Genomic DNA, 27,784 nt, shown 5'->3' on the forward strand with positions numbered 1-27,784 from the left:
GAGATACGGAAATTTTACTGAGCTCAACCTTGTATGTTCGCGTTCTATTGCCTAGTGTCTTTTTCCCAAATGAAGTGTCTTCTTCCAAGGAAGCAACAGAATTTGGAATTATATGATTTAATGAAACCCTTATTTGAAACCTTCAAACAGACTAATCATCCTTTCTCGTAATTATGAACGAAAATCATTCTCTATATTTAAAATAATCATTTTCAAGAATAATTAATACCATTTTATATCACAATTCTTTCCCGGCAACAAATTCATAATATACTTTCCTAACGTTGCCTTCTCAGAAATAATACTTTCCTAACGCTGCATAATATTAGCAATATTAGGTATCGGTCATACCGTAAAATATTCAAAGAAGAAAAATTACTCCTTTGCATACAAAAGAGCTTTCTTCAGAAGCGGTTAAATCTCAGTGTCTTTTTGAACAGAGGATAGCAAACGGGTCAAGTTCAAGGAGTTTACTAGATGAGCCTGCTGTTGATACAGGTAACTTACCACCACCCATACTTCCAAATACAGGCCCAGTTTTATCTTTGATTAATCAGAATAAATCAAATATTCCACCACCCCCACCGCCACCTATGCCAGGTTCAAGGGATAATGCTACAAACCAATCAAATAGTCCATTGCCGTTACTAGAAAAAGAAAAGGAATTTTCAGGAAAGCCCAGCATCTCAGGAGCATCTAACTCAGAAGAAGCTAGAGCTAACTTATTAGCTTCAATAACAATTTTTTTTAATTTTATGCAAATCAAAGAACTTCTTAAGGAGAATCCTGAAAAATATCCTTCAAATCTATTGCTTAAAGCCAATTAGAAATCATAGAAAAAACCGATAAAACTTTTAGATTAACAAGTTCGCAAACCCAATTTGAAGGTAATAATTCCAATTGCTACTGCCTGGTTTTTACCTCCGCATCGTAGTACGGTTGTAGCTATCTATTTCTCGCAAAGATTTGGTAGTCCTAAACATGCAGTTATGCGATTACAACTTGCAGGATCGTTACCCCCCTTCAGGAGACAAAATTCTTCAGCACTATCTCAAAAAATTGATGTTTTTTTGAGAAATGGATCTAGGTATGAAACTGTGCAAGGAGCCGATGCCATTGTGCTTGCTACGGAATGGAGACAATTTCGTTACATAGATTTTACTAAAATCATTTCCCTTTTGCGCCATCTAGCTTTCTTTGATGGGCGTAATCAATATCAACCAAAAGAAATGGAAAAATTAGGTTTTGCTTATTTTGGAATTGGCATACCAACAGATTACCCCCATAATACGCAGAAAATACATGAGCAAAATATCATTCCTATCTCAAGCACAAACTGAACTTGAAGAGGCATTAGAAAAATTAGTTAGCCCTAAGCTAACTACAATATATGCACCTCAATAGTTTTCCAACCATAACAGTGCTAGCACCTGCTGCTAAAGCAAAAACTAAATCCCGGCTATTGCGAATTCCTCCATCTGCAATTAAGAGAACGCGAAGTTTTTCCGCTATTTTTGCACAATCGTATATCGCTGTAAATTGAGGCACTCCAAAACCGGTTACCATACGAGTTGTACAAGCAGCTCCTGGACCAACACCCACTTTTACCGCAAGGATATTTAGGATATTATTTAGGATATTTAAAGAATCTAAAATCGTGTCTTCTACCTTTAGAAAAAGAGGTGCAAATAATCTTTTTGCTTTTCTTGCTCATTATAAGCTGCGTCTTTAAGGTGTGCCTTTTCTTCTTTCCTGAGTAAAAATATGTTTTTTTTTTTTTTTTTCGTTTAATAGGTGTTTCTGTGGCATCTATTAAAACAACTTCATAGGACATATCGCTTTTTAATAAAGCTTTACTTCCAGGAAGTGCAAAGTCAGAGTGCTTAATCAGTACGTCTTCTATCCAACAGATATTTCGATAGCAAGCACTTTCTGAAATGTGATAGGATGCTGCAACATGAAAATAGGTTCTATTGTGGCTCTTTTTATTCCTGTTAAACGTCGGAACTTTTCGTTGTCTAGATCGTTTGCCTTTTCAAATTTCATTATGCTCTTAGAATTTTTAAAGGCATTGTTTTACAGAAAGGCTTCTTTATTTTCTAGTTTCGAAAGAGCTCTATTGAAAAAGCATGGGCTACTTGGTTAAATACACCCTCTTATCTAATCACAAAATAGATTGGCTTTTATCACCTTTTATCTCGTTTCGGGCTTTGAGGAGATCTTTTTGGTTTCTTATTCAAGCGTTCGCTTTTAGTTGTATATGCTAGATTTATATCTTAACCCATCGGATTCCAATGTAGCGAAGTAAATCTTTAGATCGTAAAAAAATCTTAATTGCTTTTGGCCACATCTGTTCAGCTTGCTCTTTTGTGATACTTAAATTATTATCGGAAAGGGATATCGTTTTTATTTTTTCCCAAGAGTTCAATAGAGGAAGTTCCCTTAAGGAATTCCCATGCAGATAGAGTGTCTCTAAATTCTCCAGAGCTGCAATTGATGAGGGTAATGAGATAAAGTGATTCTTGGATATAGATAAAACTCTTAAGTTCTCTAAACATCTTATTACACAATCCGGTAAATCTGTCAGCTGATTTTCAGAGAGATATAATTCTTCCAGTTGTGTACATGCTCCGATCGAATCGGGTAAAAGCTTAATATAATTATTACTAAGATTCAATTTTCTTAAATTACGTAGCGTAAAAAATTCTTTTATCAGACATGTAACTCCTTGACAATGCATATCTAAAATAGTTCTTGTATCCAACCAAGGCTGATTTTGCTCATTTTCAAACCATCTTCTTGTTTCAGCTATTGTCTCTGGGGGATTAGGTAAATCATCGTGTAAATCTAAAAAAACCAGTAATTCGTTTAAAAGTTTGATATAATTTAAATCTTCTACCTCCTTTATAGCTTGCTTGCAAGGTACAATAGGAAGTAGGTAAGATTGATCTAAATCAAATAGTGTAGCATTAAAAGTTTTTATAACTGCAAGAATATTTGATGAACGAAGAGGGATACTTTCTGGAATTTGTTGAATAGCTTGATCTATAAAGGGAAATTCTGATTGATAAGTTTTTAGTTCTTTCAGCTTAGTGTAAAAAAAAATCGATGATGTTATCGTTCCACTGTTTACAAACAGTTCTATGGGCAAGCAAACCTTTAAGGGAGTCCTTTTCCTCTTGCAAAGAAAAAATATGAAAAAGGATTTCCTTAGGCAGAGAATGGATGGATACTGGTGTCATTCTTTTTCTCCTTACAATGACTATGGGCAAGCCATGAGAGCTTTTTTAAAAAGAAAAATATCTTAAAACACTATTATAAAGGAAGCAAAAAAAAAGAGCGAACTGCTGCTTCGAAATATCAGTTTCCGGTATATGGTTATGTCTACATTTCTATTAATCAATCTTTTGTATAATTTCACCCAATACTCAAGATTTTGTCATCTTTTTTTGTAAGGAAACTTTTAGCTCCAATTTTTTATTGAAGGTCTGTGATTTTTTCCTAGGTATGTAATGTTATTCACTTTTTCATTAAAATCAGAAATACTTGCTGCTATCCAAATCCTGGATGTATTATTATATACCAATAGTATTATTAAACTGTGTATCTTCAGCTGATTATTCTTTATTCCCCACTTATGTATGGTTAGATGGTTAATTGTTGCTTCTTATGTTATGTAAATAATCCTCCAGTGATTTCAATGGCTGTGCCTGTTATATACGAACTTCTATCGGAAGCCAAAAATGAAATGAGTTCTGCAACCTCTGAAAAAAAAGAAAGAAAAAAAAGCAAATATTGAAAACTAGAAAAACATGCATTACAATAAAATCTGAGAACGTGTTTGAAATAACTGCATTCTGTACAACTACGTACACTCATGTCTAAAATGATTGTAGCATATCTATAACTGTCTTCTTGTAAGAATATAATTTGATAATGATTTTGCAAGGTACTTTTAATATTGCTACTATGTGTATAATCGGGAAATGTATATTTGTGGTAAATTTCATAGGAAAAGAATTATAAATACGAAAATTAGAATAAGTAATACAAAATGTTGCTAAATGAACAAGGAAGTTTTATTTTCATTTTATTGTTCATATTTACTGCTCTTTTGACATAAAATTTGCCATACATGTCTTTGCCGATTATACACATACTAACATTATAAGAAATACCGGGCGAATTCGTTATCAAATTATATTCCTACAACAACATATTTATAGACATGCGACAATAATTTTGGACATAAATGTACATATAATTACGCTAGTGTTACTCCGTTAGTATTTTACAGTAACGAAGTCTTAAAATATTCTGTAACCTGTAACTTAAATGGGAAATTTTTCACTAATGTAAAAGGACACTTCAAAGTGGTAGGTATTTGTTTTAGGGTGGATATTAAAGATATAGTATATATATATATATATATATATATATATATATATATATATATATATATATATATATTGTAGCAGCACTCGATTTTCGAGTAAATCGATTTGTATATTTTGATTCTATTTTAATGTTTATGTCATAAAAATCATTTATTAAGGTTACGGGAATTAAATGTTGGGTATGAGAGTATAATGCAAGCTGCACAATGTTGCTAATGTTTGTGTCAGCAGTTTGTTGTAAATAAATGTGAAGAAGAATGTCTTCGTTGAGAGTCTGGCAATGTAGGAAGGAAATGTTGACAATGTGTCTATCCTCACATTAGCCAGATTCTATACATTGTAGAAAGTGAATCTGTAAGATTTCACGAATTTCACGAAATTACGGATATGCGGAGAATTGCTTAGAATCGGGAAATCAGAGCGTGTCGAGGATTGCAATTTTGAGTCTTGACACATGGAAGGAATTTGTCTCTCCATGTGAAAACGGTGTTGCACGTGCTGCAAGCAGACGACAAGCAGACGACGGAGGTTGGACAAAGCTCAACAAAACCAGAGGACGAGAGAGGTTTGGAGGAAGTCCTGGAAGTCCATAGAGGAGTCCTTAGGGTGCAGTTGATCGAGTCTATGATCAAGTCTTAGTGATCAGTCTTTGGTTCGAGTTCTTGGAGATCCAAGCTTTAGTCGAGAGTCAGCCAGATGACAGGAGAAGGAAATACTTCATCATTCTAACAACGTAGAACATCACGCCGAGAGTAGCAATTGAGAGGAGCCATACCTCAATGCTCGTTCTCGTCTTTCAACAGTAAGGAGATTCAGCATAAAGGAGCCGCGTTCAACGCCAGAGCAACGTGGGAATTACACCAGATTATCCAGGTATGTGTTGCACCGACTCAGGGCTCAAAGGCTCAATACTTGACCGTTTCTATACCCGTCTGGCAAATTATTCTTAATATCCGTCATTACTAGCGTTCTGAAATCTTACAGTAAACTCATAAGTCAAAGAAATACAGTGATATTAAATTAATGAAGTGGACGTATCTTTATTTGATTTATCCCCAATGAGAAACCTCTCGCAAGAGAATATCAAAGTTTATCCCACTCATTCTAGATGGTGAGTGGAAGGCATCCAGTTGCACTCAACTTTGCATCCCCAATTAGGCACTGAGTGGCTGGGTTGTCATGGTTGTAGATGCTGGTTTGCTTAAGGCAATTGTATCGATCCCAGTAGACACGATTAAATCCCTCCCATCTCTCCCATGGTGGTGAGATGCTGGAGTTCAATCCCAGTTTTGGCCCCAGAATTTAGATTAGCATGATGGAGATACTGTAAGACGTTATATTATGGTAGCGATTCCAGTGCGATATTGAATTATGCGATTTCAGGGTAAATGTACATTACAGTAGTAATTTTATTTTATTAGTAAATAAAACCCACCCATCCCACCCTCACTTCGATTAAGTATAACAGTAAGAACTCGTGACTGTTACGACCGAGTTCGATTCTCGGCTGTATTACAGGAATGTGTTTCAGTAATATTTTTTAAATTAAATAACGTATAACGTTCACGAAACGTAGTAATTTCATGGTGGAGTATGCTTAGGGTTCGATGCCTAGCGGAGGTTATTTGTAAGATTTAAGTAGTAATTCAGATCATGGTGGACATGCTGGTGGCTTACGCCTTTGTAACGGTTTCAGTAGATTTATATAATTAAGCCCTCCCGTACCACCCATATTTTAGATGGTATTATATTACGTAACTAAAACCCACCCTTCCCACCCTCTCTACGATGAAGTGTAATTTTAAGTATTGTGATCGTATTTTCTCGAATTAGGTTAAGGTATTAAGTTATAATATGTTAAGTGATATAGTGTGAATTTAAGGTTTTGCAATAAGAAAATAGTGTATCCGACTCTCCCGACTAGTTAATTAAAGTAGCTCGAATATACGTGTTATAAGAATAAATAATTTTAAGTAATTAATAAGTAAATGAGTAACGAAAGTATTCGTACGAGAGCACAAAAAGCGGCAAAAGGAGTACAGGTCGGAAGCTTGTTTAATATTGCGAGCTCGAGTAAGAAAAAGCAAGAAAGTGTAAAACCTAATTTGAAATTAGGACCCGTCGAGAACTTTCCGTCCAGTCCTATAGCAAAATCTTATACGGAAGATTTTACATCAATCTTTCCATTTGAAAGTAGCGTAGTAGGTAATAAGCAGTCAAGTAGTTCAAAGGAAGATAAAATGGCGACAGGCGTAACATTTTATTCCGATGTAAACAAACTTCCGAAGTTTGACTTAAAGACAGATAATGATATAATTGGCTTCTTTGATGAGTTTGACGACGCGTGTCAAATGGCAGGCGTGAGTGAGGACAAAAGAAAAGAGCTGTTACCTAGTGTATTTAAAGGGAATGGTAGACAATGGATGAAGGTATTTTTAAAGAGAAGGAATGTTAGCGAAATTAGTTATAAGCAATTACAGAAAAGTATAATAGAGGAATTTACACGTACAAATGTAACATTAGATATAGAGGAACGTATAAGAGAAAGGTTGCATCTCGAGGATGAACCTATAATAAATTATGTGTACGATATGCTAGTTTTGTGCGAAAGATTAGACGCTAGCATGGATGACAAAAAGAAAATAGGGATAATCGTAGGTGGCCTTCAGCCATATTTCATGGAACGAGTAGGAACTAACTCGTATTCGACAATTGACAAATTTGTAGAGGATCTTCAGAAAGTGGAGAAGAATAAGTGCAAAGTAGAAAAACGCGTTAAACGGGAAAACGGAAAGGTTACTGTAAAAGACCTTCTCAAGAAAATGAGAGAACAAGTAGAAGAGGAGGATAGCGATGTGGAAATTGATAAGTTGCTGTTAAAGAAAGAGATTAAAAATAGGGAAGACGTAAAAATTAAGCAAGAACCACCAAGTATCACTCAGTTGGGTGAGCTAGAGAAGAAAATAGAGAAATTACAGTTAACATTAGCGACGAAGTTTCAAGACCGGAATAGTAGAGAAGATAAAAGCGATAGTGATTCGAAACAACAGAAGAATAATAGTAGTAATTTTAGAGGAAATAGAAATTTTCGTAATGGAGGACGAAATTTTTACAAAAACAATGGAAATAGGAGCTGGAATCGGGATAATAATAATAGTTATAATAGGAATAGAGGTTCTAGCGGATACAATAACAGAAGAGGATTTAGAAATAATTGGCGTGGTAACCGAGGTGGAAGGAAGACAAATTTTTGGCAACAACGAGGGAATAGTTGTTGTGCTAACGGTGTTAATGGTACGTCATGGTGCCAAAATCATAGTCAAGTAAATGGTCCAGTACAGTATGTTCCAGTGGTACCGAACCAGATAAATGGTACAACTTACTATCAGGCTACAAGTTCAAATAATTTAAACTAAGTCAAACTGTAAATGACAGAGGCGCATTTACAGGAGGTAAATCAAAAGTTAGAGAAATAGTAGCCTCTACGTTAACAGATAATAATATGCTCTATGTTCCGATAGAAGTTGACGGGAGAAGTCATAAGGCGTTGATTGATACAGGATCGCAGATATCCATTGTAAATGAAAAGCTAGTCCCACCTAGTGCGAAGGTAATCCCTAGACCAACACGTATTCGTGGAATAACACAGAATGTGTTAGTAGTAAATAAGATCGCTGTGATTAGATTTAAAATGGCCGGACAGACATTTCATTTGGAATTTCGCGTAGTGAAGGATTTTCCGTATCAAGTTTTGATCGGGAATGATTTTCTACAGAGTCAGAATTGCCAAATAAATTACGGTCAGAATAAATTGACATTGCAGAGATTTGGAAAGCCAAGATTAAGGAAAAGGGAAGAACAGGAATCTGTGACTGTGTCTGATAATGCAGCTTTAGGAATAAAACATTGTATTAGACCAAGATGGGTGCTAGGTCATAAGGTACGGTTGTTACCTAGGACTAAGACTACTGTGGAAGTGAATTTGGTTAGTTCTTGGAATAACAGGGAATACTTGTTAGAGCCAGACAGAAAGGTAGAAGCCCAATACAATGTGTTGATCCCGCGCGCACTTTTATCGGCTGAGAATAATAAGATCGAAATTATTAATCCATCCAATAGAGCAATTTTATTAAGACCAAATGTAACGCTAGGAAAAGCTGAAGAATGTGTAGATGAAGAACAATTGAAGAACGAAGGATTATCAAACGAGGATATAGATAGTATTTTGAGATCCCGTAGGAATTTTGATATATCTCGATTGAAATTTGGGACCGAAACGAAACCGGAAATTAGGAAGCGAATTGAGAGTTTATGCTATGATTTTGCGGATGTTTTTGCATGGCAGGATGACGAATTAGGCCAAGTAAAACATTTGGAGCACCACATAGAGTTAGAAACGAAAGTACCATTTAGACGACACCAATATCCTATTCCCATAGCGTTAAGAGATAAAGTTAAGCAACAAATTAACATTTTGTTAAGACAAGGAATAATTGAAGAAAGTGCAAGCGCTTATAACTCTCCGATGTTGTTTATACAAAAGCCGTCAGGGGTATTCGGGCAGTTCTTGACTGCCGTTTTTGCGTAAAACTGCACAACATTGCGCTGCCTCCGATCCATCAAATTTTAACTTGCATGGGAGGACATAAATATTTTAGTATTTTGGATGTAAAGTCAGCTTACCATCAAGTGCCTATTTCTGAGGAGTCACGGGAGTATACCGCATTCAATATACCAGGCGTAGGAGCTTATCAGTATCGAGTTCTTCCGATGGGATACTTACAATCGCCCGCTATATATACAAAAATAATGGCGATGACCCTGGCAAATGTGAATCCAGAGTCAGTTTCCTATTATATGGATGATGTATTTTTATATACGAATAATCAGGAGAAAATGGTAGACGTACTACAATCAGTTTTTAAAAGGTTGAGACATTACGGACTCAAACTATCTGTAGAGAAATGTCAGTTCATAGAAAGGAAAATTTTGGCTCTCGGACACATTGTCAGTGACGCAGGATATGAGGTTAGCCCGAAGATAATTCAGGCAATAAAAGCGTGTAAGGTCCCGAATAATGTAAAGCAGTTGAAATCTTTTCTTGGTTTAACGAATTACGTTAGAAAATTCTGTAAGGACTATGCCAAAATCACATCAGCGTTTCAATCAATTTTGAAAAAGGGTCACAAGTTCGAGTGGAATGAATCACACCAGCAGGCGTTCGATCAATTAAAATCAGCGTTAATGAATGCACCATTATTAGCTCCGTTTAGGGAAGATTTGGACACGAGAGTGTACACTGACGCATCGACTAGTTCGATTGGTGGAGTTTTAATGCAAAAACAGGCTAATGGTGAATGGACACCAGTAGCGTACTACAGTCGCGTGTTACGTCCACAAGAGAAGACCAGACACATAGTGGAGTTAGAAATATTGGCAGTGATAAGTTCATTAAGAGCATTTAATTATTACTTGTTCAATAAAGAATTTGAGCTGTACACCGATTGTAAGGCATTAACGTATTTGCAAACTTCACCTAAATTAGCTCCGAAATTGGTGAGATGGAGTTTAGACTTAGCTCAGTATAAGTACACACCGGTGCATTGTCCTGGAGAAAAGAATCCTAGTGATATTTTGTCCAGGAATACCGACATTGAACCAACAGTGGAGGATATTGAGTTAGAAACGTTGAAGGTGAATTCCGAAGATCTCCAAGTTAATTTGACCTTTGACAAGGACATTGATGTTGGCGAGTTACAGAGAAAAGATTCATTTTTCGGACCGATTATGCATGCAATTGAACACCCAGAGGATGCTGATGTAAAGGCCGAAAAACAAGCTCGATGGTATACGGTAAAGGACAAGAGGCTTTATAGAACACAACGAATGGCAGGTGGTACAAAGCTATTATTATGTATTCCTTATGCATTAAGAGAACAGGTATTCAAGAACCTACATTGTTCGGTATATGGTGGCGGACATTTTTCGTACACGAAATGTTATAAACGTGCACTAAAGTTAATATATTTTCCGAACATGAAGAAATTCTTCATGGAGAAGATAGGTGAATGCATAAGTTGCCAGATACAGAAAAGAAAGACAGGAAGAGTACCATTTCACTCGCAGACGTACCCCTCTTATGCTCCATTCCAGTCAGTTGTGATGGATGAGGTTGGTCCTTTCAAATTGTCTCGTAACAATAGAAATAAATACATTCTAGTATTTGTGGATAATGCAACTAGATTTGTTATCGCTAGAGCGGTACCCGCAGTAACGGCAGAGATCGTTGCGCAGGTAATATTCGAAGATCTGATTACGAAACATGGGGTTCCATCTCAGATCCATCTGGATAGGCTATCATCTCATCGCAGCAAAATCTTGGAGGAAATGTCAGAGAAATTTGGAATGCAATTGCATTTTGCGAATACAAGCGCCCATTATTCGATAGGAAGTGCAGAGAGGGCCATTGGCTCATTACAGCAAGTAATGAAGCATTACATTGATAAGGATTTTTCAAACTGGGACGAGATCTTGCCAAGTTTGATATTTACTATTAATACGCAAGTGCATGATGGTACTGGTTTTTCGCCATACTATCTATTGCATGGAGTCGAACCAAGAACGTTTCTTGAGCAGGACCTAGACATCCCTTGCGAATACGTCGACAATGAGGTGAGACTTCAGAGCATAAAAGAGGCACGACAGCTAGCGTATAAAAATTTGCAGAGAAGATTTAGATCTCAGAAGAAGCAAATAGAGAAAAAGTTTGATCAACCGAGTTTTGAAATTGGTCAAAAAGTGTTAATTACGGAAATGCCAAGAGCAGGTTTGCCCGCATGTTTTGGTAACCGTTACAATACAAAAGGGGTAATTGTGGACAAGATAAACAATAATTCATACAAAGTACAGTATGAAACTAAAAATGGTGAAAAGAAGAGTGACACTATAGACTTAAGACGATTAAAATTATTTGTAGAAAGTAAAAATGGTGAAAAGTATGGTGACACAGATCAAACATCAGATGGTGATGAATAAAGTTGGATTTGGTGAAAAAAAATATTTAACATAGGGTCTAATGTAACTATGGTACAAATTGGGTCTACCGATGAAGTGTCAGAAAGGGGGCACTTTCTCAACCAAACCCTAAACCCGAGATTGGAGGAAATGCTAGTCTCCATCACGAAATTTCCCGAATCGATAGACACTTTTTGAATTATAGTTACTAGAGTTGCGAATAAATAATAAATGTATGGAATGTAAAATTAAATTAAATAATTAAAATCAGTTGACACCTAGAAAGTAAAATAAAATATAAAATACATAGGAATAAATAAATTGTTGACAGTAGGCTAAAACACAAATAAATAAATAAATGAATAGTAACAGGAAATTAATATTAGGTTTTACTAATTCCAGAATTTTATTCGAGACTGAAAAGGAAACATTAGAATATGGAAACAACAATGTGGGTGATCTATATAAAGTTGATAGTTATGGTTTATTTTGGAAAATCAGACGATCATCATCAAGTAACTATGAAGGACGTAGGGATAGCCCTAACGCAAGATTCGTTGGCAGTTCATGCGTCAAATATGGTTTATACAACTATTCGATTACATGTTAATTTTCACGAAGCTGTGCCGATGCACAAAGTGTGTAGTGAATCATATGATATTTTAGAAGAGTACGCAGAAAGGGAAAGACAATTTAGAATTAATATAATAAATTCAATACCATGTCAATTTGTATTCATAAATGGTAGTTCTAAATGCATGGAGTCAACAAGGACTAAACGTTCAATTTGGTCAATGCTATTAGGATTTGGGTCGATAGGTTTGTCAACCTATAACCTAATACACACACAACAGTTGTCAACCTCGATTCAAAAATTATCTAAACACGAAAATGTATTGGCTGAGGAAATTCACAAGTTAAAGATGTCGCATAATGAGGAAATTTCAATAATGCATGGTGTGGTAGTTAAGGTACATCATGTTCTTCAGAATGTAAGGAGTATACTGCAAGAGATGTATTGCTACTTGCAGCAAGCTCAAAGGAAAATTTTGACTAATCTATTTTCGCATTTAGCTAGAGAAAGAGTGAATAAAATATTCAACGACATACTTAGCAACCAATTATCCTATCATATTTTGTCGAATTTAGATGTGAACAAATTTATAAATAGTCATGATATCTTGAAGCATTCAATTTATCGTTCTGATATAGGAATGTTCTATCGAGTATCGTCGATTTACTTAATGAAATATGACTATAATGAAAACAACATCGACTTATTACTAAAAACGCCTATTGTTTATGAAAATACTGTATCAAAAATGTTTAATGTAATTTCAATGGGTTTTCTAACGAACAATTTTCGAACGTACTACAAGTTACCGGAAGTGGTATACTTAGCTAATGGAATATATCACACACTAGATCGATCGAAATGTGAGTTCAAGAGTTTCTTGTATTTTTGCGAGCAGATATCACTAGATGATGCAGCTAAATGCTTGAACAACATTGTGTTCAATGGATCGCTAAGCGGTTGCGAACAACAAACAGAGAAATACCTAGGCAAGGTAGTGTACAAATATACTCATGTTGGAGTATTATACTCATCATTGGTAGAAGGATATGTGACTAAGCTAGGAAAACATCACGAAGTTACATCGACGAAGGTAAATTTTGGGAATAATTGTTCGTACTTCATTGATTACAGTTTATTTGATAACCTAATTTTTGGAGAATTGGCGATTCCAACAAGAAAAGTAATAAGCGTAAATAATAAGCATCTAAGTTTGATAGGGAATTGGACGCTAAAGAAATTAAATTTTAGTATACACCATGAGGAACTCAACAATCTAGCAGAAAATTTATTAAAACTGAAAGTGGATACCACTGTACCACTACTAATAATTAGAACGAATTACATAATGTATGTAATAGCAGCCATCATATTAGTGTTAATTGTTTCAGTCATTGCATTAATAATGTTGTACTGCAGACTGTATAAATCGATAAGAAAATATAAAGTAGAAAACAATGAACCATAATAATCATAATAATAATAATAATAACAACAATAATAATAATAACATTATTTAGTATCATATTGTATAAAATTGTTTGAATATTCCGTGAACTAGAACGAGAAAAGTCTAGAAAAGGTTGTAAACCACGTTGTAAACAATAGAATTAAGTATTGGTAATTTTTGGGAAGAAAAATAAAGTTGGATGTAAACAAACATGTAAATGTGTTAAAAGTATTCAAATCATGCATTCCATACTCACCAAACAGCCATCACCAAAAGTAAACACCATCACCACATAAAGGTATAAGGTTAAGTAAACAAAGTCTATAGTCTATGATAGTCCATAATAGTCATACTACCCAAACCGGATAGGTTGTATTGTAATACGGTGTACCAAACGATGTCCCATTTTCGTATAAAGTGTGAACGAAATGAAGAAAATTGTGAAATAAGGATAGAAATAGATGAGAATAGATAACCTAGATGAATCTAGGATAGTGACATCAATCAAGGATAGATAAAGTCAAAAACATTTAAACATTCAAGAAGGGATAAGGAAAATAAATGTAGAAAGTAATAATATTAGTAATAATAACAATAGAAATAGTTAATAATAGATAAGAATAGACGAAATAGTAATAGGTTACTATTATAGTAATAGTAGATAGTATATATGCATAATTACTACAAGTGTTTCTATAAAATAGCGAATAATGAATTTTATATTGTATGTACATGGTGAATTAAAGGGTTAAAAGATGCAAATAAGCATAGATAAAGCTAGAAATAATTCACAAATAGTGTTAAAGAATGTTTAGTGTATGTAGTAATAACGTATTTACTCATTATTTTTAAAGTCCGAAAATTTTTGTAAGTTTTAGAAAAGAAAAGAAAAGAAAATAATATATTTTATTATAATTGGTAATAATCAATCAATATTGATTGAAAAGAATCATTAGAATTATTAATTTTATTGTGGAACGTAATTTGGAAACGATACGAGCAATGCTCACATATTATTCAGTATGGATTTGCGTCAAACAGCTTTTGAATGCTCTGAGCAGCAAGAGGTAAGAATGAGAAGTGAGACCCCGCGAGAGAGTATCTCCGCGAGAGGCTACGTTAGTCTCCACTCCAGGTCTCAAGCAGATGGAAATACGAATGATTCCGAGTGAACTCGAACGAACACGAAAGGAGTCACTCTATCCCGCTTCGCTGTAAGTCCCCGTAAGCGTGATGTTGCATCCCAGTTCGAGCGTAAATATATGTAATATGTTTTTAGAAATTCTAGAAAAATTAGTATTTAATAAAATTAATGATATTTAACCACGTAGATGATTAAAATAAAGTTTAAACTACATAAATACGTATGAAATAAGTAATAAAAGTTTAAATATAGAGAGATATAGCGAGTATAATTTAATGCTATATTTATGGTAGAAAAAGAGTGAAAACACGAGTTTTTAAGTGTGAAACATAGTCTCCAAGTTATGGTTAGAAGGATTTCACACATAGCTAAAGTTTTAACGGTCAGGCACAAGAATTACTAGGAAAGTAACAAGGGTGCTCGACACAGAAAGAACAAAATAAGACTGCTTCAAAAAGATGCGACTTTTAGGACGCAAAAAGTGTAGGCAGACACAAGATAGGAGTTTTAATTATTTAATTAACTATAATAAATGTAATTTTCTACGAGTTTTAAGTAGGCCTATCCCGACTTTATCTATTTCTCGTCTATTTCAGATAATATCCAAAAAACGAAGGAAATGGACATCAATACAATATTGTTATTAATATCAGCGTTAGTTTTAGGAAGTGTATTAGTTGTAATAGTAATTATCACATGTTATATTTTGTTAAGATTAAATAGGATAGAGAGAAAATACGAAAATAGTGTAAGAAATAGTAAAAATAATGTAAGATCAAACATAGATTTAGAAGTAAATGGTAGAGATGAGTCTGAGACTTACGCACTCTCTCAAGTATCACCAATTTACGCCACAATTTTAAATAAGAGCAAATCTACACTAAAAACTATCCCACAAAGCACTGATATCACTATTTTTAAGAATTTGCCAGATTGTAGTATAGCGGATTGTAGTAAGAGCACTGAAACTGAGCGGGAAAACACACACTTGTACCACATCACTACAGAAGATGAGAAACACACTAATACATCAATGGGACACTATGAATCCACGAAAACCGACGTTTTCATCGAAAATTCCGACAAACACGGGAAAACTGAGTGCCCGAAAAACATGAAAAGTGAATATTTTTATCCGTGCGACGTGGTGGTATTATAAAATACAGTGTTTTAAAACTAATAACGGAAAATTGCTAGTGAATATTAACACCCAGTGATCCGTACAAGAGCGACGCGCAAACAGAAGGGCAGAAAAGGAAGTCAAGTTAACCTTGATTGAAAAGTGTTGATCTTGCAGTTACCAAGCTGGAAGTATCTGCAGCATATCCAACGTCCTGTGGCAAGATTTTATTTCCGTTCATGCTAAAATATCAGTGATTAAAATTTTGATGAAAATAAAACAATTATATTTTCAAGTTTTTACAGTGCTAATGTAAAAAATATTAACTAACTATGTTTTAACACTATGTTACAAGTTTTTGTTTTTAGATTTCCAATCACATAGCGGTGGAAATAAATGAAGTTGAACCAGTACTGATACGGCCAATAAATTCATTGGTTGGCACGTATGGACAGACAGAGTAGTGGAAATTTTCGGTAACATGAAACTCTAAAAGCGTTGTTGCGAAGAGAAGATTATTCAAGAGTACTTGTAAACGAGCATATATAATTATGCACAACCACTCTTGAGCAAATGTGATGAGCAAGTATTTCAGCGAAAACTCACTAGATGTCGTGAGCATATACTTTGCCAGATTACATTTGAAGTTTTTGTATTTTATAATTATAGGAATTAACTAAAAGATTCAAATATATATATTTTAATAATTTTAGGTGAAGGAATATTGATTACTGTTTATATAACTATTCTGCACAATTATACATATTTTATTTAAGTTCAAATTTATATTTATCTTTCAATATTGATTCAGTTTATATGATGTACAGGGTGTTTATGGAAAATCGCCCTCTTACGAGGTCTAGCTTGGATTGCGAGGCAACCAAGTTTTTAAGGGGGGCCATGTAGCAGCACTCGATTTTCGAGTAAATCGATTTGTATATTTTGATTCTATTTTAATGTTTATGTCATAAAAATCATTTATTAAGGTTACGGGAATTAAATGTTGTGTATGAGAGTATAATGCAAGCTGCACAATGTTGCTAATGTTTGTGTCAGCAGTTTGTTGTAAATAAATGTGAAGAAGAATGTCTTCGTTGAGAGTCTGGCAATGTAGGAAGGAAATGTTGACAATGTGTCTATCCTCACATTAGCCAGATTCTATACATTGTAGAAAGTGAATCTGTAAGATTTCACGAATTTCACGAAATTACGGATATGCGGAGAATTGCTTAGAATCGGGAAATCAGAGCGTGTCGAGGATTGCAATTTTGAGTCTTGACACATGGAAGGAATGTGTCTCTCCATGTGAAAACGGTGTTGCACGTGCTGCAAGCAGACGACAAGCAGACGACGGAGGTTGGACAAAGCTCAACAAAACCAGAGGACGAGAGAGGTTTGGAGGAAGTCCTGGAAGTCCATAGAGGAGTCCTTAGGGTGCAGTTGATCGAGTCTATGATCAAGTCTTAGTGATCAGTCTTTGGTTCGAGTTCTTGGAGATCCAAGCTTTAGTCGAGAGTCAGCCAGATGACAGGAGAAGGAAATACTTCATCATTCTAACAACGTAGAACATCACGCCGAGAGTAGCAATTGAGAGGAGCCATACCTCAATGCTCGTTCTCGTCTTTCAACAGTAAGGAGATTCAGCATAAAGGAGCCGAGTTCAACGCCAGAGCAACGTGGGAATTACACCAGATTATCCAGGTATGTGTTGCACCGACTCAGGGCTCAAAGGCTCAATACTTGACCGTTTCTATACCCGTCTGGCAAATTATTCTTAATATCCGTCATTACTAGCGTTCTGAAATCTTACAGTAAACTCATAAGTCAAAGAAATACAGTGATATTAAATTAATGAAGTGGACGTATCTTTATTTGATTTATCCCCAATGAGAAACCTCTCGCAAGAGAATATCAAAGTTTATCCTACTCATTCTAGATGGTGAGTGGAAGGCATCCAGTTGCACTCAACTTTGCATCCCCAATTAGGCACTGAGTGGCTGGGTTGTCAATATATATATATATATATATTTATATATATATATATATATATATAATATATATATATATATATATATATATATATATATATATATATATATATATATAGAGAGAGAGAGAGAGAGAGAGAGAGAGAGCAAATGACAGTGCGTTATATGGTACTGCTTTACGCTTTCTCTCACTTTTCATCCTGCATATTGAATGCATGTAAGTGAATGGCTATTCGTATACTCTCAAGCAAAAAGCGCATATCAAATTTTGTGTCTTTACCTTCAGCATTTCAAACGAAACGCTGAAAACGGGGTGCTAAACTACAATCAAACAAACAAACCTACCAGAGTAAATGGAATAAGGTGTGCTTTACCCACAGGAAATTTGAACTATACTTTCAGTACGTTTTGAAAAATAACTGCTAGAAATCTGCAAGAAGTCTCTGACGGAAGAACGTAGACTGAAAGTGATTGAGATTTGAGAACAAGATCTTGAGACGAATATTCGGAGCCAAGAGGAACGGGAATGAGAAGAATTTACAGCGGTACAGGAGGTAGGTAGGCAGTTGCCCACGCTGAGTGTTTGTATGGCAAAAGGAATGTCTTACCACCAATTTTAATCTTACTTTGAAACATGTAACCATCAAATGAGGTCTTAAGCACAGCAACGACGTGTGTGTATCAACATGTCTGTATTTACTATTCTGTATCAGCATCTTTTATGATCTTCTGTGATCACAGAGAGTGTCTTTGGTTTATACTTCGCGGATACGAGTGAAATTTCAGTTCGAATACAAGCAGTACTGGGCATTCGGTACTGCCTAAGTCTTTACATCCACAACTAATAATTGGAGCATATATCATTGCTATTCTAGAGGACTCATATAAAGGGTTGATTCGGTTAAGGGCTTAATAACATTTTTTTAAATGCGTTTTATTACATAAATGACCTTGTTTAGATGTTTACGCGAAGCTTATCAAAGTATGTGAGACAATAAAGATAAGCCTATATCCATAGAAGCCAAGTAGCAGAATACAGTTTGTAAAAGATAAGACGAAAACTAAAAAGAACAGCTGTAAAATTTCAAATTTGTTCAATTTTCCAAATCAATACTTCAAATAGTATTTTCAAAGTTCTTCATTATTTTCTCTATATTATTATTATTATTATTATTTACCTTCTGGTTTGCCAAGCCTCCCAACAGGAATTTGTGTCATAATTTTGTCCTTAACTTTCTGTGGCACAGCATCTGTCATTGGAGTTTCAATGAATCCAGGAAGAATACAGTTACAACGGATTCCATGCCTACGAAAGAGATCGAGAACTTTATATTAGGTTTACGAAGGTAAATAAGGAAGGATACAGTCTTCATTAAAATCACACTGACGTAAATTATATTACAGTAGAGTTTTCGACAATTTAATTTAGATGGTATTAAGGCTATCTTTCATTATAGAAAGAGAAATTAAAATAATTTTACAGATTTTATACTAGTATTGGGTTGCGCGAAGTCGACTGACATATTTAAAATTTGAATATTGTGCAAGCACGATAGCTTGGAGTTTGTTGCAGGTGGATGATTGGACATCATTTCATAAGAAAACATCGTAACAGTTACAATGGAGTGTTGAAGATAGTGTTCTCTATGCTCGTAGGTATTACGAAACTAAGTCAGTTGTTCGAGTGCAGCGATTGTTTAAACATTTCATTGAACAATCTCGGAATACTATATTAGCTTGGGTAAAGAGATTACCAGTGTACTGAATGGAGCTCCACGAATAATGCGTACGCCCGGGGAGTTAAAAAAAAAAATAAAAATAAAAAAAAACGGAGACCTTGTGTGGCCAGCTCGGTCACCCGATCTTACTGTACATGACTTTTTCTCTGGGGATTCTTGAAAGATCTAGTTGTGGCATAAGAAATAATATTTTTTTTATGTGTAGAATGAACTATGATATACAGTGTTTTGGAGGAAGTGGTAGAAATTAACCATTTCCAGTTTTAACAAGAATAGAGTTCATTTTCCAACCCGATACTCAAACTGGAAGTGGTAGAAATTAACTATTTCCAGTTTTAACAGTTAGGAATAGAGTTCATTTTTCAACCCGATACTCAAACTGGAAGTGGTAGAAATTAACCATTTCCAGTTTTAACAGTTTGGAATATAGTTCATTTTTCAACCCGATCGTGGTAGAAATTAACCATTTCCAGTTTTAACAGTTAGCAAGACAGTTCATTTTTCAATCCGATACTCAAACTGGAAGTGGTAGAAATTAACCATTTCCAGTTTTAACAGTTAGGAATATAGTTCATTTTTCAACCCGATAGTGGTAGAAATTAACTATTTCCAGTTTTAACAGTTAGCAAGAGAGTTCATTTTTCAACCCGATACTCAAACTGGAAGTGGTAGAAATTAACCATTTCCAGTTTTAACAGTTAGGAATAGAGTTCATTTTTCAACCCGATCGTGGTAGAAATTAACCATTTCCAGTTTTAACAGTTAGCAAGACAGTTCATTTTTCAATCCGATACTCAAACTGGAAGTGGTAGAAATTAACCATTTCCAGTTTTAACGTTAATCGCTGTAAGGCGAAAACGACAATAGAGAGATGTGGTTTTCTGCAATCGATTACGTGTTCCAAGAACACATTACATCTTCATCCATAACTCTCTACTAAAACTGGACGTGATTGAAATCCACTACAATTTACGGTTTCAACATTAATCTACAAAGAACAAAAATGATAACAGATAGCGAGAAGCGTTTTTTTTTTTTTTTTTTGACTTGATCTAGCTTTCTAAAAATATGTACCATACAGGGCCGGATTTAGGGAGATGCAAAGGTGCACGTGCAATATACACTACCTAAAGGGAGAAGTTAGCAGTGAGTTTTGCAAAATCAATAGTTTAAGTCTATTTTCTGAAGGTTGAAGGAAAAGAATTCATCGAGAGCAGACACTTAGCATTTCCAAAGGAATTCCTCATTCACATTACACATGCCTAAAGGCATTTAAAAAAAAAAAATCAAATTTAATTCAAATGTACTGGTAGTTATTGGTGCACCCCCTCAGAGAATCCTGGATCTGGCCCTGGTACCATCTTATCTTTTAACCCTCTATTCAAACCGGAACTGGTACAAATTAACCACTTCCGGTTTTAGCATTGATTGCTATAGAACAAAAGCTGTAATAGATAGCAAGAAGCTGTTTTCTGTAATCAATTAAGCATCCCAAAAACATATTCCACTTCCCCTCTAGTCTCTCTACTAAAACCGGAAGTGACCTAAATCAATCATTTCGGTTATAAAGTTGATCGTTACAGAGTGAAAACAGTAACAGATAGCGAGAAGCGGCTTTCTGCAATCAATTTGGCGTCCCAAGAATATATTTCATCTCATATCTGTACTACTACCACTTCCGATTTTGTCGCTGATCCCTATTGAGTAGAAACGGTAACAGATACGGCGAAGATGTTTCCTGCAATTGATTAAACGCCCCAAGAATACGTTTTATTTCCATCCTTAAGCCTCTACTAAAACTGAAAGTTGTAGAAACCCACTACGATTTTTGGTTTCAATATTGCTCTACATTGAGGAAAAATGATAAGAGTTCGATTTTAGTGTTGATCGTTATAGAGTGAAAATGGTACCAGATAGCGGGAAATGGTTTTCCGTAATCGATTAAGCGTCCCAAGAGCTAAGGGTATATTCCATCTCTATTCTAATTTCTCTACTAAAACTAGAAGTAGTATAAATATACTACTACTTCTAGTTTCAGTAATACCAGAAATATCATACCATTAAAAAAACAAACTTTTTCACGTGGTGTACATGTGATAGTGCTACTTGACATATAATTAAATTGAAACAATACATTTTAACTTGCAATTAAACCGACATAATGTATTACTGAAGAAATACACAAATATTAATGTCCAAATCTTACTTAAATCTTGGTACTTTCTTTTAAATTATTATTTTCTTTATTTCTTGATTCATGTCTAAATTTCTTCATTTATTATTACGTCGCTCTCCAATAGTCTAAGCAACCCTTCTCTTGTTCTATCTTTCTCCACTAAATTCTCTATTCTCTATTTAAGTCACGTGATTTAATCGCAATATGGCGCCCAGCTGGATGCTTCACATATATTTCTCATTATTTTATTTTCTTCCTACTTCTTCTTCTCCTCGATGAAGCATTTAGCGAAAGGACTTATAAGGCACTATATTCAGTGATGGGACCGCAGTGGGAGTGCTCATCATTGGTGTGAGGTTCCTGGTTCGATCTCATCGGACTTTCTGGTGGATAAACACTGCGTGCGTGCGTTTCTTGGAATTTTTCGTTCTCTTCCATTACCTCCATTTCACTATTTCGTTCATTATCATCAACACAATTTTCCTTAACCTCGGAGCATAAAAGTCGGTCCTTCAACTACAAAAAACAGTTTTGTATAAAAATATTTTACGTTTAACTTTAAAAAAAGAGAACAGTTTTGTGTAAAAATGTGTTAATCACTTTCTTCTTAAGTTTTAAATGACCACTTAGGAGTATCTTCTTTCGAATACATCTGCCACATTGCCAAAAACCCCAAAAATATAAACGAAAATATACAAAATAGAGAAATTAAAAGGATCTATTATCTGAATACAAATACTTACTGAGCAAATTCCTTGGCCGCTACTTTTGTGAAGGCTACAACCCCTGCTTTGCTTGCGGAGTAATTGCATTGGCCTATATTGCCGATTTTCCCTGAAATACTTGCTAGGTTGACGATGGAGCCATTTTTCACATTTGCCTGTACCAAAGTGTTAGCAGCAGCTTGTGTCACTAAAAACGTACCCTGCAGAAAGAAGACACATTTACTAAATGGTTTCTTCTAACTGGTCAACTTCTTGCGTACCAAGAACAAAAATAGGTCTTTCCGTGAGCATTGGCAGGAGACAGAATGAGTTTGTCAGTCCTCTTTTAATTAGTTATTTCAATCTTTAAAATGAAAATAAATAAAAGCGTACCTTATTAAATAATTTATTACGGTAACTTCTTATAATCAGGATTGGTTTGTGAATAATATAATGTAAAGGATATAAAAAGATCAAAACTCTTTTGCAATTAGTCACCAGAACTTAAAGTTATACTAGACTATCTTGAAAAATAAGCAGACTGAACGTTTATAGATTCAGGAACGGCCACAGTGTGTCTGTGACAGAACCCGGATCAAGTAACACACAAATCGTTCCAAATACTTAAAATAAGGTTTAGCAAGCAACCTACATATGTTCTTCTCAAGCAGTCGAAAAAAGGAGACCGAAGTGAAGTCGACTCCACAGAGTTGATGTCGCTCAACGTAAATTAATTTAGCTGTCTCTAAATGCAAGGGTTTGGGATTGAGATATTATGACGATTTTTCTTTCTTTTTTCTTTTCTTTTCTTTTTCTTTTTTTACGTGACAGATTTTTATTTATTTATTTATTTATTATTATTATTTAATAGTGTAATTCTTCCATTGTTTTCCTTTTGCTTGTAAAGTTCTCTCACATGTATCTTGATAAAAGCCTTATACGGGAATTTTTCCAGCTTGGCAGTGTGACATGATTTCAACATGCTATCTATTTTGCCTTTCCTGCTTGCAGCAGGCAAGTGCAAACTATGTTGATTGTTATTATCTTTACCTTTTCTTGTTATTCTATTTTGTGCACGACGCTCAAGCTCCGTATGGCAAGCAAATCATTTTAGAATGTGGAAGTCGTAAATAATTGTCCAGGTAGTAGCTATACAAAAGGCGCAGTTTTTACCGGGCGTATCTACACTGTTCCACAGTACTGTGTAAAAACCTTTTAGTAGATATCACGCGTATTTATTTTCTTTCATATAGTACAGCCCGTATATTTACTTATGACTATTCCTCTGGATAGTAGACTAGACTTTGCTGCTACGTTAGTTTCGTAATAACGCAGCGTACAACCCAATAGTACATAACTACAGACCTAGATAATCAGTAGTAGTGCAGTCCGCTAGTGCGTGTTGGGTAAACACTAAACACCAGCGTTTAACAAAGGTTACACCGTGGGGTTCCGAAGAGCTGGTGCTTCAAAACATAAGCTTAAGCTACATTTATCTCCTAAGTTGTCACTCGATGTTCATATTGTTAATGTTTCAACAGTTAGTTTAAAATGATTTTCTAATTGTGAGACTGTATTTCCTTTTACTAAAGTATTAACGTTTTTTGTATATAAAATTATATAATTGGAATCCAAATATTGATTTAAATAATTTCAAATTAAGAACCAGAATGTTTACAATTTAGTAATCTATCGTACGACACGAAGTCCACCCAGACTAGTAAACGTAAACAGATAAATAACAATCTAAATATATTACGAAAGAAACATTTCACCTTCAAATTGATATCGATAACCCTCTGAAATGCTTCGTGCGTAATGTTCAATATGAAATTATCATCCGTTATTCCAGCGGAATTGACAATTATTGTAGGTGGCGCTGAGAACGCTTCTGTTGCTTGTTTGAGCACACACTGGATACTTGCTGGATCGCAGACGTCGAGTCCTAATGACAGATGACCAGTGCCTTAAACAAAAGGTAAAATCATAATAAACATGTCAAGGTAATTCTTTAATGAAAATATTAGTAAGACAGATAGTTTTGGAAAATTGAATAATCTCACTGGATGCTAGTGTTTATATTAATGATAAATGACTTACCACTGAATATCTCAAGTAAATCCTTTCTTTATGCTGATAACACAACCTTGTTAAACACCAGCAATAATCTTACAGAACTAATGATATTGAATGAGGAAATTTTTATAGAAGCCAAGGAATGGTTCAAGGCACACGGATTTCCTCTTAATGAAAATAAAACTACTAGACAAATATTTTCATTGAACGAGTGTCCGGTAGCGTCGAAGAATGTAAAATTTCTTGATATCATTCTGGATAAGTAACATGAAAAGCACATGTAGAATACGGATGTATAAAACTTTCGAGATTAATACGTTTAATATGAAACTTAAAGGGATATAGTCCCGAACAACTACATAAGATCAGCATATTATGCTTTTTTCAAAGAACCATAGAATATGGAATATTATTTCGGGTAACACTAACTAAATGAATGAACTTCTTCTTCTACTTCTTCTACTTCTTCTTTACTACTACTACTACTACTACTACTACTACTACTACTACTACTAAAAAATATTAGAATAATCAGTGATGCATCATCTAAAGAACACTGTAAACCTTTGTTCCGTAAGTTGAAAATTATGGCTGTTGTCAATTTGTATAGATAAGGTTTTAGAATGTGTAAGGTTTTAGTATGTTTGACATTTGTTTCAAAATATTTCAGGTATGCAGCGTAGACACGATATTCACCCATATAATACAGGATCTGCTAAACAAGTTGATATCGTATAGCAGGCTATCAAGAATCAAGAATAGCTATATAATACAAGATATAAAATTCATTACCAATACACACGCAAAATTTACCGATTACTTAATTTAAAAATAAAGTGTATGATTGGTTAATTGCTGTACCCTATGTTATAGTGTTAAGGAGTTTGAGGAACGTATATTGGTATAGGTTAAAAAAAAATCCTTATCGCTTTATCTACAACGAATAAACCTATCTGATTTTCTATAGCATCTATCTTCTTATTTATTTATTTATTTATGTATCCAATTTGTTCTCTCAAAGTTTTAAGTTTCAACACAGTTTGGCGCTTCTTAAGGTCCTTTATTTCTGAAGATGTTGTCTTTTACAGCCTTTTTATCATTATCTTTTTAAACCTACATTGATTCTTTGAGGTGTTTTTCGTATCTTCTGTGAGTACCTACAATGCTTGTTAACATCACTTGAGTAACAGGAACATTCTGAATACTTTCGTGAAATCTGATTGCATTTTTCCTGACTCTTTTATGAAATATAGCAATTTCACTTACTCTTAGCATTTTTTGAAGCATAAGCATTTCCCTGACTTTTAGAGTGTGGACCCTGATGTTAGACTGGAGCTGCAAAATGAATGACTACATAATTTAAAGTCTATTTATAAACCCAAGTAAATTTTAAGAAAGCTGTATGCAAAGTTCTCCTTGTAAAATGTTTGTACCCCATAAACGGATTCTAATGGGCGCATATTGAGAGGCAATATTTAGAAAATACAGCCGGTTTTCTTACAAAAAATAGCTTTATCATTTTTTGATGGTAATATTGTTCATGATAATGTCAACTGTATTTTTCTAAACTATTTTTTTTTCTTATTCATATGTACCTGGTGGGAGCTCATCTGGTTCGGATTCCACGTTAATCAGTAGGTCCACGTCTCATATAGCCTCGCTGCTAAACAGGACGTTAAACTCAAAATCAACTCAACTCTTATTCATATATATGCCTTTCATGACAAATCCCATATTATACTTTTATATGATCTACTTGATGCTGAATTTAAAATTAATAATAATAATAATAATAATAATAATAATAATAATAATAATAATAATAATAATAATAATAATAATAATAATAATAATAATAATAATAATAATAATAAAAAGTGAATGAATACTGTTCATTACAACCCTAGTACCACTTGATTGCTTTAACTCTATGACACTACCTTTCTGAAGGCGTATAATTGACCGAATCGTACACATTCAACTAAGGAGATGAGTTGTCATCATATTGGCTTTTAATGCAATTTTCATCACATGCGCAACAAACATACATCCTGTGAACATTGTAATTGAAAATAACGAAATAGACTTTGTAAACTCAACTAAGTTCTTAGGAATTTGGATAGATAAAAATCTCTCCTGGGATGTGCAAATAACTAAAGCTTAGTAAAAAAAATTAAATCAAATGTATTTCGCAATTAAAGTACTTAAAAATGTTTGAAGAGAGTCTACTTTAAAAATAATTTACTTTGGATTATTCCAGTTGAATCTAACATATGGTATTATATTTTGGGGAAATACACACAAGGCCAAAGTAATATTTACAATACAGAAACGAATAGTAAGAATGATGGCGACCGCTAAACCAAAAGATCATTGCAAACCAATATTTAAAAAACTTCGAATACTTCCAGTGCCATGTTTGTATATTTTAAATCTATTGATATCTGTAAAGAGACACTTACAAGGTATCCTTACGCGAACAACAACATGATCATGATACAAGAAACAAACAAAACTTTTCTATTGTAGAACACAGAACAGTATTATATGAAAAAGGGTGTAAATACGCGGGTATCATGCTTTACAATAAACTTCCCAAAGATATAGACTCAGGACTCTGTTGCTAAATTTAAAAAAGAACTCCAGAAATATTTATTACAACACTGCTTTTACTCGGTAGAGGAATACATGTACTGCAAAGTGAATAAAAATGTTACATGATGTACAGTAAATCAGTGTCATTACTTGCTTTTAGCATTAAGTATTTATTTGAGGATTTCTAAATACACTGCAAGTAATAATTGCTTATTCTAACTTTATTTTTAATAATGATAACATGTAAAATGTAATGTGTAACAAGTTGTAGATGTGAGACATAATTATTAACCTAGTGTGTGTAATTTTCACTATTATTTCTTTTGCTTTTGTATTTATATATCAATGACGTGTCTACTTCAGATGCATTGTAATACAGTGCTAAATGTATGAAACAAGGACGAAATAAATACAATACAATATTCTAGTTTTCTGGTGGAGTTCGCTACCACTAATTTAAATCGTTCCTTAATCGCCCTACGATGCTGGGTCAACATTGAAAATTCTGTATCCTTACCGCGAGTGGAAGCTGGAATAAGGCATGTTAAACATACGGAAGCTTTCTACATTGGTTTACGTGAAATGAAAGTGTGATTAGAGAATCAAGAACAGAAAATATATATAACAATAATGACAGACAGTTTTCGGACATCTATGACGTTATCAAATACAGAAGAGAATGCTAATTCTTCTCTCTTTTGCTTAAGAGTTCGACGTCTCTTTCATTGCTAAAGAAAGGGCTGAATGGGACATGGACCTACAACTTAATGCGGATTCCAAACCAATTTTTTCTTTTCGGGAATCGAA

General features: G+C 34.3%; 1 protein-coding gene across 1 annotated transcript in view; it reads right to left on the reverse strand.

Annotated features, from left to right (window-relative positions):
- Positions 1-2,738: 2,738 nt before the first annotated feature.
- The window catches only part of LOC145689894 ((3R)-3-hydroxyacyl-CoA dehydrogenase), a 31,675-nt gene continuing 6,629 nt past the window's right edge, over positions 2,739-27,784 (reverse strand). Inside the window, exons 3-6 of the mRNA XM_081764203.1 lie at positions 24,082-24,272; positions 22,346-22,527; positions 18,866-18,993; positions 2,739-3,764 (exon numbers count right to left, since the gene is read on the reverse strand). Of these exons, the coding sequence (XP_081620329.1) occupies positions 3,673-3,764; positions 18,866-18,993; positions 22,346-22,527; positions 24,082-24,272 (593 nt within the window). The 3' untranslated portion in view covers positions 2,739-3,672. The remainder of the gene's footprint in view (positions 3,765-18,865; positions 18,994-22,345; positions 22,528-24,081; positions 24,273-27,784) is intronic.

The sequence above is a fragment of the Thermobia domestica genome, chromosome 7 (assembly GCF_964235325.1).
Source record: "Thermobia domestica chromosome 7, izTheDome1.hap1.1, whole genome shotgun sequence".
Taxonomy (NCBI): domain Eukaryota; kingdom Metazoa; phylum Arthropoda; class Insecta; order Zygentoma; family Lepismatidae; genus Thermobia; species Thermobia domestica.